Source organism: Leptosomus discolor, chromosome Z, assembly GCF_034619465.1.
Source record: "Leptosomus discolor isolate bLepDis1 chromosome Z, bLepDis1.hap2, whole genome shotgun sequence".
NCBI classification, from domain to species: Eukaryota; Metazoa; Chordata; class Aves; order Leptosomiformes; family Leptosomidae; genus Leptosomus; species Leptosomus discolor.
The window spans coordinates 53677783-53696269 of record NC_141419.1 but is presented as its reverse complement, the minus strand read 5'-3'; the positions used below and the strand labels follow the sequence as shown (position 1 = coordinate 53696269).

Sequence of the window (18487 nt, the reverse complement as noted above, 5' to 3'; positions counted from 1 at the left end):
TTCATTTCTCAAAAAGCAGGTGGTAACTCCACAGACCTGCCCATACATCTTCGAAATTATCAATCCTTCCTTAACAACCTATATTCACAAAAATGCCAAACTACCTTACTTTTTTAAATATTTATTTCAGTTGCTAGAATATCATTGATGTGACACTGATGTTGATATCACTTTTCTTACAATGAGTATTTCTTATTTCTAGCTAAAATTCTGTCAAAGCCATAGAAGGTCCAAATTATCTGTGTCCATTACCTCAGTGTCCATTCAAAATGGAATAATACATTGGGACTACCTATATTTTACTAGACATTTTTTACCAAAAAAAAAATCACATTTGTATCTTTTACCTAACAATTTCCCAATGTTTATTTTAGGTACGTCCGCATCCAGAAAAATCAACTTTTGTTTTAAAGAAAGGCATAATTATTACCTCTCTGGAGGCAGGTCTGTATCCATATCCAGCGGGTAAATTTTTATCTTCCTCACAGCCTTTGGCTCCTGGGCTAAAGTGCAGCTCTACATGAAAACGTTCTTCTGAAGAAAGCTCCTGTAAGAAATTGATTAAATAGGTTTACACTTTGATACGTAGCTTAGCATTACTCGTTTCTGAAGATATTTATCCATTTTAAATACCTTGTTTGGATCCTCATAAAGCATGATAACAATCTGTGTCATGTAATTGAGTTCATTGACAACATTTAAATAATCCATAGCTCGTTTCCATTGTTCATCTTTTGATTCCTTATGAAGGGGGGAAAAAAAATCAAGAAATAAAAACCAGCTATTTTCTTTAAAAAGACTGATAATCTCACTTTTTCTCCATCTGCATGGGTTTACATTCACAGCAGAAGCACGAAGCTTTTCACAGCTAAGGAAAAACCAGAGCTACAACCAGAAAAAAAAAAAAGTGATATACAAGTACTCATCAAATTCATATCCTTTTGCCAGTGATGATATATGTCTTGCGGACAGAGGCACTATCTTAAACTTCCATGATGGGAATTGTTAATTTTGCAACAAATTAATTTCAACTAGTATATTGTGGAAAATGTTTCTAAATATTGCTCTACCAGTCAAACAGACAGAATAAATGAAGGCTTCTAGTATACAGAGGAAATCCAACCATCACATCCCCAACTATTTAAAATTAACGTTCACCTTTTTTCATGCTCTAGAAAAAATACATTTAGTAATCCACTTCAAAGGGAACTGAAAAGTTCATCAGCCTCAAACTAGCAGTAGTATGTCACAGAAGTCTAGGATTAAAAATGCTTTTGCCATCAGTGAGTTTAGTCATCCATCACCAGAAGCAAGTATATCAGTACAACCATTTCAAAAGTTAGTACTGTATCTTAGAAGCAGCCATGTAGGCTTTGCGGTGCTGCATTTAACCTCTCCAAGAGCTCAGTTAAGTAATTTCTGAATCTGGAGACCTTGTCTTTTTTTGGTCCTTGGTTTCAAAGCCAGTAAGATGGAGAATAATGTACCACCTTCAAGGCAGTCTACAACAGTATATGAAAGTAAGACAATCCACTGAACGGGAGAAACTTTCCACTATATGACCATTCTTGAAGTCCAGTAGGGAGGTCTCGACAATATGCCAATGGTCAAAAGAATAAGCCAGTCCAAAAGTGAATTCAAGAGAACCCTGAATGACAACTTGAAGGAAAAAGAGTTGGAAGAATTATAGGTGACAACATTAAACAAAAAAATGGATTATTTGCCCTTTTCAAACCTCTTTTGAGACTGTAACATATACAGCTGAACACACCAGTGGAACTCAGCATTACTTTAAAGGGCATGCTCATTTCCACCAATGTGTACACCAGCAATCTGAGATATGTCTCAGCCTATATAATAGGAAATCAAATGTTTGAAAAATTGCGATAAATTTCAAAGCCACTTAAGATAATTAAGCTTTCAATTGATGCAATTTTAGTAAGATTGAGTCCTTTTGGTTCCTCTCAAAATATCAGAGCTTTAACAGAAAAAGTGTTCAACTTACGTCACATAAGGCACCATAACGAAGGGTGGATAACAGGGAGTGGACATGACTCTCGCTGGTGAAATACAGCCGTGTACGAACATGGCGTTCAGGGGACATAACACCCCTGGAGTAACTTGAAAGAAAAAAAATCTTATTAGACCATAATGAGATGTGCCCCTATTTTAGAAATAGCTGTCAACAAATTACTAAATCATAGCTTTTAAATTACTATGAGCTAGTAAGATATTTCAAATATGAAAGCTATGGAATACGTCCATTAAGTCTTATGGAAATTAATGTAACCACATCAAAAAGTGAAAGACTTACAGAGGGTGAAGCTTATTTACAGTATCATCATCTTGAGTTCTCTGAAGATCAGAACGGATTTTTCTGACTAGAGGAGTGCAGTAACCTTTTGCAATCTCTAGTTTCTCAGCCTTAGAAATACCATATTCCTGTGTAAGAAGAAACTGACTTTTAAAATTCAGTAAAAGATGATAATACCTTCTAATTCAAAGCTTGTGTGTTAAAGCAAATTAGTCATGTATTAGCTCGCTTTGGCTGCAGAATCTTCTGTTTAACATTTTTTATTACATTTGATTACTGATGTCCCTTCAAGCAGTAAGTGGTTTGCCTTTTTGCTGTTTCATTTGACACAGAGAAAGCTTTTCATTCACTAGTTAATCCACAGAAGTGGACTCACCTTCTGCTATGATGAAACTCTTTTTCTTAAGCAAAATATCTAGGGAATTATTCTCCTCCGCCCCCCACCCCTGCTCCCAGGCTGGATTTATGATGCATTTCATCTCACCTGATTTCAAGTAACTTTATTTTTTTCAAACCATCAATAAAGATACGTAGGCACATTACTCACTTAATATGTCTATCTTACTTTGGGGTAAACCACTCCACAGAAGACCTCCTATTAACCTCAAATAATACTGAAAATTGTAGTTAACTACAAATGAAAAATATTAATCTGTTACAGTAACTACAATATTTAAAAATCTGCTCTTCATGCTCAGAAACGTCATGCTCAGTGCTGCACTGTGGGGGTTCTCAGCTGGACTGAGGCCCCTCAACAGGACAACTTCGACCTTGGGAGGATTCTGGTCTACCCGTGAGAGAACAGACAGGAGTAAGAAGAGTTGCAGCTGCAAGATAAGCAAGCCCTGAGAAAGTGTCGACTACAAGACAAAGCATGCATGTCTTTTTGGCAGAAGGCATGAGTTATAATGAACTATACAAACAAAAATTATGAGATTGTATAACAATTCTGAATCAATTAGAGACATCTCTGAAAAAGCTAAGGGGAAAGACAGTACAAATGAACAGGCAATAAAGGCTTTTGCGGCTACCAGGCTTTCAAAAAGATTTGTTGTCTTGTCGCTTTGTCCGTCTCAACCACGACACTGCACATGATATGAAAGTGCTCTCATCATTCTGATGGAACTTCTTGTTACCCTAGAAAGCAACATAAGCACTTTTCCTTTGCATTATGTAGGCTTATCAAGTTTTCTTTGTTTTTCTTCCTTCAGTATATGTCCTCATTTTTACCTAGTCTTGTCTAACGCTGTATTAAAAATGTAGACCTTAACAGGCCCATATAACACAATGCATACCTAATATCATTGCTCTTTTTGTCCTCCTTGGAGTTTAAGAGATGGAGAGAGGAAGAAGTTCCCTCACCTGATGTATACAATATGGATAATACCTCTCTTACAACAGTTCTCTGTAATTGCAGGGACACTTGGGCAAAGCTTTAGTCTGTTCTGTCCTGTTATCACAAAACAACTCCATGTCCTGCAGCCTACAACGTTTTAAAGCTAACCCTAGTTTACCAGCCTGTATTATACAGAAGTTTAGCCTGTCTGCTTCTGGCCTGAAATTCTATGAAACTTAATGTGTACAAAATGTACAAATATCACCGAGTGTTAGCATTTTGAAGCAGCAGAAAGGTCTTTTTAAATTTAAATTGCTTAAGACAAGTGAAATTAAATAGATTAGGATTAACAGTGTCATTTGCAAAGAGCCTGAAAACGAAATTTCTAAAAGCAGGAAGAATTAAATTAAATGCAATTTCAGAATGCATAGTTGTTCACAGGGACTCCGCTTAAATCTCTGAAGAACGGCTGAGATGAACTACTTTATTTTAACACACTGCAGTAAAGGAAGCTGACATGTTCACATCTTAAATTGCTATAAAAATTAACTTTGAACACAGCTTAATGAACTATGAATCAAATTTTTCTTACAAAAAATAATCAGCTTGCTAACAGAAAATGAGGTAACGTTAAAGGCTTCTATTACTGCAAAATACAGAAACCTTCAATAGAAAAGTCAGTCGATGTTTCCACAAAATTTGAAAAAGTATTTATTCTACAATTTATTGTATTGAATAACTGAAAATGCTTACCTGAGGGATCACAATGTCAGCTAAAGCCTTTGAAAGCCTGTATAATTCCATTGTGTTTTCTAATTTTAAGGAGCCATTGTGCTGCACATCATATTTTATACAGTCATAAATATCAGGAATTTTGCTGATATCATATCTTCCATTTTTTGTTTTAAAGTCTTTTTCCAGCTTGGCCCACCTGCGAAGCATCAGTTCTAGTGTTTCACTGTGATACAGTTGAATATCTAGATAGACACATATCGCATATAAGTAATCAAGACCATCCAAGTAACAAAAGGGAAATTTTAATTACATGGTCGTAGCAGTTGAAAAAAGAGGGATAAAAGGGCATCAAATAAGTTAACTGCATTACTTCTAGGAAGAGGGAATATGTGCATATGGTTAATTTTACTGCTGAAAGCATCACAGCTACATAGTTACACCAAGATAGTAGAAAGCTTTGCTGCAGAAATGCACCACTGGCCCTTTCAGCAAAGCTACAGCCACTAAGAGTAAAGTGTCCAACAGCACAGATCATATACCAAAAAAGCAACCAAAAAAAGCTGCAAGAAAATTCTAGGAAGGAGGAAGTGGAGCAGGACATGTCTGTCTTATAACAGACCACACATCCCATTTGTCTCTCTCTCCTCCATATCTCCTCAAGACCCAAGAGAATGGTAGAAAGGATGGTTTATCCCCACCCCAGGGCAGGAGACTGGACCAAACAGAGAAAAACCACTGATACTACGTACAGGTGACACATGTACTGCTCAACCTCAGAACAGAAGTGTTTGCACTGCACACTGCACACTGATAGCAAGTATTCCAGTATTTAGCTAGTAACAAAAAAGCACTGTGGTCACTTCCAGCTCTAGCTTTCCTGCGTCATTGGTTCACCACCACTAATATTGAGCACTGTTCTATGCAATACTACTACATATCATACAGCAAGCAACAGATTTTCAGCAAAGATACTTAAATATAAAAATGTACCTATGTAACTTAGCTTTAGTACCATCTGCTTACTTTTGTGGACAGCTGAGTTTCAAATAATTCAGACAAGAATTTCTGCAAACATTTGAGGACTAGCCTGAACTTCTGAACACTACAAAGAGCCCTTACCTGCAATATGACCACGTGTTCCTCCTGCTTTTTTACTTTAAAATTGTGCACATGGAATCAGACTGTGAAAATCCCTAACCCAGATTAAAGATCTGCTAAAGCTATTTTAATGAAGAAAAGTTATGTTATAATTTCCTCTCAAGCGTAAACAAGAGAAACTAAATACAACTCCAAAAATGTTTAAGTACCTGCAGACTTCGGATCTTCCATTCTTTGCCTGATCTGAGAAGTCAAGCTCTGGATCAAGGAATAGACCTTATCACATGTCTTTACAGGATTTTTAATAACCTGCATTGATTTTATCAGTGAGATGCTTCCAGATGGAGTAAGCTGCAATTTGAGATAAACACAAAATTATATAAACAAACTGACTAGATTTGAAAAAAATGGGGAGATAAGATGCAATGTATGAAAGACTCCAAGTTTTGGAGAGAAAGCATTCAAGCAGGTTGCTACTATTTTTTGAAACCATTTCTTAGTTATCTACTCCCTTTGAGACATACAGAAAAGAAAATGTATCAAAACTCTTTTTTTGTTCCAAGACAGGAAAACTGGAAAGATGTTTAAAACTTTCTATGAGCTTAGCAACTTTCCATAACTTCAAGTAACTACTGTATTCAAAAGCTTACCAAAAATTCTGTAAGAAATGTTAACAATAGGCTATGTGCCTCACAAAATACTTCTTGTTCTATAAAGTACCCTCCTTAGCATAACTGCAAGGCAGAACTAGTTTCGCAATAGTAACTGATACCTGAAAAAAAATCTGTCTCTTCCTGGTTTAGGTTTTTGTTTCTATAGGACTGCAGCACATAAACAAAAAGAAACCCTTTAAATGCATATATGTCAAGAACATGTAAGAGGTCCTTGAGAGCTGACTTAATTAAAGAAATTGTAGAAGCCACAAATTATCACCATTGAGCGTAACCAAAACAGGTCAATACCCATGTAAGTGAGTCTAAGCCTCATTTTTTCAGAAGTCTGCGTAATCCAAAGTAAGCTAACAATGACATTAAACAATAATTTATATACAAAGCACACATACATATTTGCACTCTCACTAGTTTCCTCAAACGCACAGGATAATTTGGATATGGAAAACTTCAGCCCTCCACCTAATCTAGGAAGTTCCTACCTCCCTATTATGACCAAGTAAATCAATAGGAAAGGTGCTCTGGCACAGAAAAAAACCCCATATTGTTTTCCCAAATCGTAAGTAAGTTAAAACAAACCAACCAACCAAAAAAAGTTATTATCACTTTATAATTCCAAAGGTTAGCTACTTTCAGTAGGAAAATAAATAAGTCTTTGAGACCTTGTACCCTCTCGCTGTTCCCAAGTACTGCTGGTAACGGTTTGGATGATTCTTTTAATCTCTATGTTTAAACGAATCCACATAGGGTATACATGCAGGGTAGTAAAACTGTTTTTCAGTAACTTGCTCTCAATACCTTTCAGAAAAGAGCAGTTTAAGCTTAAATCTCATTTGAGGCCGTGTACTTAGTTGTTATACCAGACAGAGTTAAGGGCAAGTGAAAGAGGAAGAAGTTTATTAACAATAAAAAACGTTATTTACATTTAAAACCATGAACAACCATGTGTGCTCTGTACTAAGTCAGCACAAACTATATTAATATGCACTGATTTAGCATGTTATGAGACATTTCCTTTCACTGATTAGAAAGTATTCTACTGGTTTTCAGCATCTTAGTATTCTTAGAGTTAAAAAAAACTGCCTTGTGGCAGACTAAATATTGAAACAACTGCAGTAGGCAGGCAATGCATTTTTGTAATACCACACACTGTCAAAGTAAAGATTACAGAAAATGTAAACAATATAGTTTCATTTCTTGAAAAATCAAAATATTTTTAATGGAACAGCACAAAGATTTACAAATGAGGTCCCTATATATCCCTATTTCAAAGTTTGTAGCTATTCTGATTACTCAAATTGCAAGACAGCTCAAAATACCTAATATCGCAATTGGTACAGCTTCCTTTGTAGTTCAAACTATTTGCAAGCACACAAATAATTTTTCAAAATAAATATATAAAATCACTGGTCATTACTTTTACACAAGAATTTGCATGGCTATTTATTTCATTTCATAGGAAACTAATCATATGCCAACCTTATCGTAGTCATCAGCAGTAAATTCTCTGTCTCTCTGGAGAATTTCATGGAGTCTTGCTTTAACACGATGCTGGCAGCTGCTTAAAGAATCACTGTCGCTGTCCAACAGACCATTCATATTAGCACTTTTTACCATCTGGACAAGAATAGGAGTCAGCTCTCCCTCTAAGGCCAGTAGTCCCTGAGGCAAATAATCAGGCAAACAGATAAAGATAAGAATCATAGAATCATAGAATCACAGAATCATAGAATGGCTTCGTTTGGAAAGGATCCTAGAGATCATCTAATCCAACCTCCCTGTCAAGGACAGGGGCACCTCTCAACTAGACCAGGTTGCTCAAGGCCTCATCTAACCTGGCCTTGAACACCTCCAGGGAGGGGGCATCCACAACCTCTCTGGGCAATCTATTCCACAGTCTCACCACCCTCATACTGAAGAACTTCTTCCTAAGATCTAGTCTAAACCTACTCTCCTTCAGTTTAAAACCATTTCCTCTTGTCCTGTCACTGGACACTCTTGTAAAAAGTCCCTCACCAGCCTTCCTCTAGGTTCCCTTCAGGTATCGGAAGGCAGCTATAGGGTCCCCCCAGAGTCTTCTCCAGGCTGAACCATCCCAGTGCTCTCAGCCTATCCTCATAGCAGAGATGCTCCAGCCCCTGGATCATCTTTGTGGCCCTCCTCTGGACTCGTTCCAACAGATCTATGTCCCTATTACGGTGGGGACACCAGAACTGGACACAGTATTCGAGGTGGGGTCTCACAAGAGCAGAGTAAAGGGGGAGAATCACCTCTCTTGATCTGCTGGCCACACCACTCTTGATGCATCCCAGGATACGACTGGCCTTCAGGGCTGCATGAGCACACTGCCGGCTCATGTTGAGCCTCTCGTCAATCAACACCCCCAAGTCCTTCTCTTCAGGGCTACTCTCAAGCCACTATCTACCCAGTCTGTACTTGTGCCTGGGATTGTCCCAACCTAGATGCAGGACCCTGCACTTTGGCTTGTTGAACCTCATGCAGTTCGCACTGGCCCATTGCTCGAGCATGTCAAGGTCCCTCTGGATGGCCTCCCTTCCCTCAAGCGAGTTCACTGCGCCACACAGCTTAGTGTCATTTGCAAACTTGCTGACGCTGCACTCAATGCCATCATCCACGTCGCCAACAAAGGTGTTAAACAGCACTGGGCACAGAACAGACCCCTGAGGAACCCCACTTGTCACTGGTCTCCACCTGGACTTGGAGCCATTGATCACATCTCTTTGTGTGCAACCTTCTAGGCAGTTACTTATCCACCAAGTGGTCCACCCATCAAGTCCATGTCTCTCCTTCTTAGAGACAAGGATGTCATGTGGGACTGTGTGTAAGAGTATCTTAAAAAAATCACCCAAAACACTAATTTAAGTTCAAGATTGTATCACTTGCCTATGGGTTAGATAAACAGGGACTGGGCAGACAATGCAGATATTTGCATAGAAATGCCCCCCCCCTCCACTGCCTTGATGTCTAGGATTGCTACAGGTGGTGCAACAGTGATGGTGACATGTCATAGAGCATGCTCCCCAGCACCAGCTGAAGTGACCTAGCATCTCAGTGGTGCCAACATTGCTCCCAGCCACAGCTGTTCAGGTCTCAGGTTGCAGGGAGTGCAAAGTGCCTTCTCCCTGAGGCTGGGAGCATCAGCAGCCTGACTTGTGGGGGACATGATCTGCCCAAGGCATTGAGTCACCAGATAGTAGCTATGGGAAGTTAGCAAACTGAATAGCATCTGGAAGGACAAACAGGAGATAGACAGGGTCTTTGCAGAGACCCTAGAGAGGCAAAAGTCCAAATCCTGTGTGGCACAGGACAATCAAAGGCTACAGTTGAATAACAAGTGGATGAAGACTTCCAAAATGGAGAAGGCTGGAAACTTTTGTGACTTTTCCGGCAACAGAATGGCTCTGGGACAAGGAAGGAAATGGTGTGATGTCTCCTCAAGCCTGCTGACCAAGGAGAAAGCAGGAGAGATAGCCAAAATACTTCTGCACTAATACATTCAACATGGAAATAAACAGGAGAAATAAGAAGTCTGAACACTTGCAGAGCTTTAAGTTTATTCAAATTACAGTTGTGGTCGAACAGTTCACATGCATGGAGTGTTGCTATAGCTAGACACAGGACCTTTTGGAAGCCAGGAAAGCAAGGAGGCAGAGTCAGGTTGTATATAAAGAAGCAGCTTGAAAACCAGGACGTTTGCTTGAAAAACAGTGACAAGCAAGATGAGATCTCATTTTTAAGGATAAGAGGACAAACAAGCACAGGACAACATCAGGATGGGCCTCTGCTACAGATCACCCAATTTAAAAGAGAAAATAGATGAAGCCTTCTTAACACAATTGGAGAAATCTTCCTGATTGCAGGCCCTGTTTTCCATGGGTGCCCTTAGCCCTGGGTACTACATGCATGGGCAAAATTGCAGGGGACAAGCAATCTAGACCTCTGGAAAACACCCAGGACAATTCTTTGACAGAGGTTACTGATGAACTACTGAGCAGAGGCATTCCCCTGGACTTGTTACTTGCAAGTGTCAGGAATGTGGAGGTCAATGGCAGCCTTGGTAATTGAAACCTGATATGACAGATCCTTGGAGAAGTGAACAACACAAATAATTGCATTAGAGCCCTGGACTTCAAACGAGAAGACTTTAGCTTGTTCATGAAATCCTATGGAGGAGTGTCCTGAAGGAAAAAGGTGCCCAGGACAGCTCAATGATCTCCAAAGACAACTTCCTCAAAGCACAAGAGCAGTTCACTCTTGACACATGGAAAGTCATGCAGAAGGTCAGCATGGATGAAAAAGGAACACACAGAAGGTCAAAGCAGGGATGAGCTACTTGGGAGGAACAGAGACACAACCTGAAAATGACAGGTGGAATTAAAAAGCTGGAGAGGCTGTGGAATCTTCATTCTTGGAGATATGCAGAACTTGACTGGATATGATTCTGAGCAACCTCATTCAAACAAGCTCTGTGCTGTATGGAGTTGCACCAGATGACCTACAGAGGCCCCTTGAAATCTAAACCTCTCTATCACTCTGTATTATTACTGAAACTCATTCACCTAAGAAGTATTTAATGTAACACTTGCACTGTCTGTGTCCTCTCACAAAATTAAAAGATCTGTATGACTGAAATGAGGAAATAAGTGAATAAATTATGAAAAAGTGAAAGTGTTATGCATGCAAAGGGCTACTTGAGAGAAGGAGCAGAAGAGGAATTTGCCTAGTATGAAGAAGGGTAAAAGAATACTATGTCAAGCATTACAGATGTGAGAAGTTTTGAATTCTGTGGTTTACATGAATAGTTCCTATAAATTCATGTTCTTAATAAAAAAAAAGTTCATGCTTTTTAAACATCACCACAAAATTTTTGTAATTTCATATAAAAAGATACATGTAAAAAAACCATTTCTACAGTGTCAAGATGCAGTACTGCTAACATGGCTTACTTATTAGGTATCCATTTTGACAGGCCAAAAGTAAAAGTCTCCTGTAAAAACTTTAAGAAACTACTTCTATTCATTCCAAAAAAAAGCATGAAAGTATAGTCTCTACAATTTCTCATTAAAATATATGCGAAGTAGTTTATTAATTCCACATTTTAATACTTCAAACCATCTAATTTCCTCTATAAAGTTACAAATCAATGAATGAAAGATCGTTTCCATGAAAACTGCTGCCTTTTGAACTCCAAATCTTCTGGTCTAAACCATTGAGGTGACTGAAAACCACAATTTTTGCTCATGTAAAATGAATACATTATCTCAAATCAATTCTAATGTCTGTGGTTTAACCAATATACACACACGATCTGTCACAGAAATCTGACAAAATTTGAGGAAAGTAAGCCTTAAACAAATAAGTAAGGTGCAGACTAAAAATGTTGCAAACGGCACCCTGGGCTGCACCAAAAGAAGCATGGCCAGCAGGTCGAGGGAGGTGATTCTCCCCCTCTACTCCACTCTGGTGAGAGCCCACCTGGAATATTGTGTCCAGCTCTGGAGCCCCCAACACAAGAAAGACATGGACCTGTTGAGGCAGCTCCAGAGGAGGGGCACAAAAAATGATAAGAGGACTGGAGCACCTCCCCTGTGAGGACAGGCTGAGAGAGTTGGGGCTGTTCAGCCTAGAGGAGAGAAGGCTGCGGGGAGACCTTATAGCAGCCTTCCAGTACTTAAAGGGGTCTACAGGAAAGGTGGGGAGGGACTCTTTAGCAGGGAGTGTAGTGACAGGATGAGGGGTTAACAGTTTCAAAAGCAGGTAGATTTACGATCAGATATTAGGAAGAAGTTCTTTACTGTGAGGGTAGCGAGACAACCAGCACAGGTTGCCCAGAGGTTGTGGATGCTCCATGCCTGGAAGTGCTAAAGACTAGGTCGGATGGGGCTTTGAGCAACCTGGTCTAGTAGAAGGTGTCCCTGCCCATGGCAGGGGGGTTGGAACTAGATGATCTTTAAGGTGCCTTCCAACCCAAACCATTCTATGACTATGATTTTGGAGGTTGTTACTGGAAAGGACTAGATATATTGCTAGGGCTGTATAAGTAAAACCTGTTTGCATGTGCTCAAAGAACTCCAAATGCTTGGCACATTAACTGGATACTCCATAACACTGAACAAAACACTCTTTGAAAATACATTTCTTTTAAAACACAGCCTCATTATATACTGTGGACTCTAATAAACCATAAATTCTATTCAGTCTTCAAAAGATAAACCAAACTTCAGAACATCAGAATTTTTAAAATTGAAAATATAATTTCACACTGTACCTTTGCAAAAGCTGCTGCAGTCATCTGAACTCGTCCCTCATCAGAAGCGTAGATTTTGAGATCGTGTCGGTAAGTGCTATGTAATCTAAGTAAACCACATCCGGGAAATCCAGCATAATCTCCTACCAAACAAACATTTTGCTCAAACACTCATTTTGTACTTGATGATCTTTAAAAGAGATTTATGCCATTCAACACTTTTTTTTAGAAATTATTGTTATTATTTTTTTTTACCTTGTCCACCTGGATACATACACCTGAAAGCCCTTCCAAGCTCCTCTGCTTGAACCCTGCCTGCAGGCGTCAATTCTCCTCCCCATTTTAGAACCAGAAGCAGGGATGGCTCATTTCTTCTATTATCTAATTGTACACAGAGACAGCAGTTTATTAGTGAAGTATACTCTAAAGCTTTTTTTTTTTTCAAATGAACAAAAATATTTGGACAATGCAGCGCTTTGGTAAAGGATCTCTTCAACATTATGAAACTTTAATAGCATTCTAACATTAAGAAAATATTGAACTGGAGAACTAAATGGGCATTTAAACAGAGAAACTGTTTAAGTAGTTAAACAGAGAAAACATAAGTGAAAAATAATTACCATGAAATCTGAAGCAGAAAGTAAATTGAGACAGAAAAATTAAAACAAATTGGATTATAAATACCCTACAGCTATTTCAGTCAATAACCATGGGTCAGAAAAGCTTATAAAAGTTTTACAGCAGTAAATGTTGACTGGGATTTTCTCATCCCAGCCCCAAAACACCATGTGGTGAATCACTGAAGCTTCTTTTTACCCTACTTTTCTTTTATGAAAAAGTAGTGTTAGAATACAAATTTACTACATAGTTTTAGGTGTATGATTCAGCAGATTAAGAGACTCTGAATAACTGCTGTCAATACATTCATTCAAAACAACATATTCCTTCTTCTTAATATCAAGAGATGTTATACCACTAGTCCGTGACTAAACACATACGATATTAACTGATTAGGTGCAAAAGCAATACAGTACCTTCCTCTTCACTGGAGGTCTTTGGGCAACCATGAGGAAGATATGTTAACTGAACTTTGCGATTTATGCCTGAAAAATGCCCATACCTGAAGTAGGAACAAGAGAAAGTGAGAGAGGAAGAGGGAGAGAAATATTTTAAATATTTTATTCCAAACCCACTATGCTCCTGTAGCAGGATATAATAAATCTATGCTGGTCATTGATTTGTGCGTTTGACCACCACTATTGAAGCAGTGCTTAGAACAAACGTAACTCAACAAGCAGAGAATGACTACAGAAATATAAACCATTCTATAATGAAATATTTAAAAATACTGTGTGCTACTCTTTTTTCACAACACTGAATGTAAAACTGGGGAAAAAAAAGAAGTGTTTGCAGATTGCACAAAGTAATTTATCTATTCAGATCCACAACAATCAGTATTCAGAATCTGATCTGGCAGTATAGGTGGCTACTATTTTGTTAGCCAATTAAGTTCTCAAGCAGAACTCAGTATTTCAAACAATCATCATAAATTTCAATAATAACTGTCTTTGCACTGATTTTTTTTAGTTTAAAGTTATCTACTACCACTTAAGAGTTCTGAGACCTCAGATCTTTACTTGAAGCCTTTTTTTTTTAATTCAATATTTCAGGCGTAATATACAAAGCCTCATTTATTTGGAATCCACAGACAGTACACATGGTGAAAGTTCTTACTGGTTCAACATCAGACTTCATTATATTACACCGCAAGAAGCAGACTCTGCATTCAAATACTTTAATTTTAAAAACATCCATGATGATAAAATTTGGAAGTAACTTTTTCATGTAGAAAATATACTGAGACACTAGATAAAGCAATAAGGTCAATTCAAAAGAAAAGGAGAAAAAACCAGAGATGGCCCAGTTCCCCTTCATAATGTCAAATGAGACATCCTTTCTCTTGGTAACTCTTGTGCTTGAATTACTGTATCATTACATATTTGATAACCATTGCAATCCATGTAGTAACCGATCAAACAGGTCAAAATAGCAGATACAACTTTGTTACTATGAAGCCTGAAAAACAGACACTTACATTTCTAACACAGTCTTTAGCTGTTCAAGTTTTGCTTTACTTTCTTCAATTTCAGAATCATTGTTTTGCCCAAGCTCTACAAGGAGTTGCCTTGCTATATCAAGCACTTCCTAAAGAAAGAAAACATAGAATTTACTTAAATTAATACTTTTCTACTTATAAAATATCACAGCAAGAAAATAAAGACAAACTTGCCTGCAACTGTTTTGGCTTTTTCAGTTTCAATTTTCCAGATTTATATCCATCACATTTTTCAAAGAGATCAAAAAACCTTTAAGAGAAAGAATATTGATTAAACAACACAGTTAGTTGAGTTAAAATATTACTTGAACAAGTGGCTCTTAAACTTAAAGCACCTGAAAGCTGAAATTAGCACCTTTATGCTATTTGAAAAGCACATTAAAACCTCCACTACAGAAGTCAAATCAAGCTTCATTCAAATCCCATCTCCCAAGAAAGTCTTCAACACACTAGAGAAATAAGAGCACTAAAAAAGTTCTCTTACCAACTTGCTAAGTGTTAAAAAAGATATTCTATACATGACATAATATTTGAATGTACAGCTATGTCAATTCTTAACCTTCAAGAACAATCCTGAACAAAACAGGGGCCAAAAATACCAAAGAAGTAGTCCTACACTTTTACAGCATGTATCTCATCCCAAAACAACTAACTACTTTTTACTGAAATTGCGCCTAATTCCAGGCCAATTACGTACGACACTTTATGAATGCTAACATAAAGATGATCTCTATCAGAAACCCAGAGTCATCAAACTTTGACAAAAGTAAAAGACAAAAAGGTGGTGCAGTAGACATATGACTAGTTATGATAAAAAGAGAAAGGCAGAAGTCATAGTCAAATGATGAACTAGAAATATTCTCTGTTGCTTTATTTTGAATATAAATCTATAGAGAGACAAATGCATTTTCATTAAGCAGGACTGTTCATACGGCACAGTATGTGATGAAGGAAGTCTGCACAAGAAATTTGGACAGTCCTGTCAGAGAAGTCCTGTTAATTAGCTGCAACATCAGTCAGATTTAAAAGAAAAGAAAACAAACCAAAACCAATCTGTATGATGCAATTCCTGCTCAATTCACTGCTTGCATATTCCCAAGAAGTAAACTCTGCTCTAAACCACCCGAACTAACTTTTAGCAAGATTCTACTTACTTCTGATGTTTTACTTCCATTTTCATCTTCTGTTTTGGTGTTCGGTCCCCATGGCGTATTACAGCTATAACACACCTAAGCTCCATCCTGAAATTTCAAGAGTTATAGTTCACAGTTCTATATATGAGGGTCTTTTATTCAATATTAAAACAACCACGAATCATGACAATTGACAAAGTGGTAGTTACCTGCCATAACTACAGAAGTGATGGAAGGATATGCAAGAATATAAGGTTAACTGAAAATTATGCAAAGTATAAAATATAGATATTGATTTTAAGACTTGGGTAACTACAGAATATCTATTTTAAGTAGTTTTTAAAACAAGAATTTTTAAGTTCATTAAATGAGAGAGCGTGTTTATTAGAGGCGCATATTAAGTTGGTGCTGGAACAATGATTAGCAGTGAAGGAAGCAATGCATAAAAGACGCTACGCTTGAGAATCTGCTCAGTCTGTACTCAGCTTGACTAAGGGTCAGAAACTCTGATTGCTGGCATAGTAATTGTGATTCCTTCCTTGTTTTCATCACACAATACAAGCGTTCATAGGCGAAATTGGGAACACCTTGTGAAGAGAAAAAAAAATTCACACAAAAGTTACATTAGGAGTTTGCACAATTCAGATGTAGCTACTATTTTCTTACATTGTTCCAGAGGTGGTTGGCACAATAGGGATGTCTTCAGCTTCCAAAGGAATCGACCATGGTATCTGAAACTGGGGAGCAAGTTCTCTCATTATGATATTTCTAAAAAAAAGTGGTTAAAAAGAAAAAAAAAACACTGTTTAAAGCACAGCTTATACAACACATACAAACTCCAAACCAAACAGATAATGCATACATGCATTTTTATCAATCTGGTTTTAGAGTACTAGCAGTCATGAGTCTCTAGATACATATTTTTCATTTAATTATATAACAAAAAACTACTTAAACAACAATTTAAAGCTACTACAACTGCTACAGCCTAATAGCCCTGCATTTGTAAAAACCTCATTTTTTGAACTCCAGTTCCTAAAACAGTCCCTTGGACATGATTTAGTCTTGCTCATTTAGATATTCAGACACCTGACTCCATTGCCTAACTGAAAGTCCCTGATAATCAGCAAGCCATTCTCATCAAAGAGTAAGTGGTACCTTTAGTGGTAATTTCTCAAAAGTTTGTGATAGAACTGCAAAAACAGGCAAAGTGTCTGAACATAACTACAAAATGATAACACTGCCTCCACCTACAGAAGGTTGTTAAATCTTGCTAATGCTCTGTTTCCCAAGTATTTCATCAAAATACACTGAACTTCAGATTAATATCTACATAAGAAGCAGTAGCATGGAGGAAAAAAAATATTCATCTTAAGGTAGCAAAGCCAAAATTTAATTTTGAAAAAGCTCCAAAAAATCTGCTGTACTTAACACTGCAATGTATTGCAATGTATTACCTTAAGTAATAAAGCATAAGAAAAAATTATAGGGTAACATTTTTCAGATAATTCAAATAATTTGAATAAAGAGAAATCAAAATGGGTTTGAGAACTGTAACTAACTCAGCAAGTGGGCTAAAACAACAGGACTACGGCAGGACTACAGTTTTTACCTAGGACTTTAGCTTAGCTCTTCCTCTATTTAATAGGATCCCAAATGATTTGATAACACAGAAAGTCATGTTGTATTTCATCAGTACAATCTTTCTGTAAGGCCAGTTTAACTTGCTAAAATGGGATCAGCCTACTCTGAGGGCAACAATTCATTGCCACAGAGTTCGCTATCCAACTCTGTATGATTCTTGTTATACCTTTTTTAGCTCCCAGTAGCAGAGAAGATGGCATGACACCAGACACTTTGATATTACATCAGTTTCTATTTACTAGTATGAAATCCACAAATACACAAGTATACACCAGCTTCAGATCAAGGACAATGTACATTAATTTGGGCACATATGTAATACAGAAAAAGGCCAGTTTGTAATGAAGTATGCATACATATGTATCCATTGCTGACTAACTAACTAGCCTTCAGAGATAAGAAGGAAGCAAAGTTAGCCAAGTGAAGGACACCAGGCAGATTCATCCAAACAGACTGTGGGGCTCAAGGAACACAAAGGACTGAGCAGGAGAGATAGGGAGGGAAGCTAGCAAAAGCTGGTTCTGTGAATTGGAAAAGACCCAGGATGGCACAGGACATGCGCCACAGGACTAGTTCAAGAGTTTAATCATGAGGAAGACTCAGATCTTCATCCCCAACGACCACCAGCAACCACCAACTGAGGTGTATTGGGTGGACTGAGGCGGAACTAAGGGAGGAAATTATGTTAATGAATTCCTGGAAATGATTAGAATAACCCAAGCTTTTCTTAGAAATATGTATAAAAGCTGTAAATATAAGGCAAGAATCCTAATGCTTGGCCACACATGTATGGAAGGAGCTATATCCTGTGCTGCCCGGCACCGCAATAAAGAATACCTGCTAAATAACACTTACTTGTTAGAGTTTTCTTCGATTCACATATTAAACGGCAGCAAGTATAACCATCCAGTGGTGCTTCACTAATTGAAAAAAAATCCCAAGTACCTTTAAGAATTTAATCTGGCTTTCAAAATACTTAGTTGGCTTTAAGTGTTCACAAAACACTCAAACACAGATGTACTGGATGATTTTAGGAATAAGAAACTTATTTACGATTTATTTATTCACTTGGGATTCTTTTAAATATTTTATTTATTTTATTATTTAATTTAAGGACCTATTTTATGTGACATTTTAAATAATTCACAAATAAGGAATAAATAGTACATAAG

General features: G+C 37.6%; 1 protein-coding gene across 2 annotated transcripts in view; it reads right to left on the bottom strand.

The window, feature by feature from the left end:
* The window catches only part of PPIP5K2 (diphosphoinositol pentakisphosphate kinase 2), a 42696-nt gene that overhangs the window by 14324 nt on the left and 9885 nt on the right, over positions 1-18487 (bottom strand). For both annotated transcript variants that reach the window (XM_086479901.1, XM_086479902.1), the window contains exons 9-22: positions 16338-16439; positions 15693-15779; positions 14713-14788; positions 14518-14627; positions 13457-13542; positions 12678-12803; positions 12444-12565; positions 7634-7816; positions 5693-5834; positions 4404-4627; positions 2315-2442; positions 2006-2120; positions 634-741; positions 431-547 (exon numbers count right to left, since the gene is read on the bottom strand). In XM_086479901.1, coding sequence (XP_086336027.1) covers positions 431-547; positions 634-741; positions 2006-2120; positions 2315-2442; positions 4404-4627; positions 5693-5834; positions 7634-7816; positions 12444-12565; positions 12678-12803; positions 13457-13542; positions 14518-14627; positions 14713-14788; positions 15693-15779; positions 16338-16439 — 1726 coding nt within the window. The remainder of the gene's footprint in view (positions 1-430; positions 548-633; positions 742-2005; positions 2121-2314; positions 2443-4403; positions 4628-5692; positions 5835-7633; positions 7817-12443; positions 12566-12677; positions 12804-13456; positions 13543-14517; positions 14628-14712; positions 14789-15692; positions 15780-16337; positions 16440-18487) is intronic.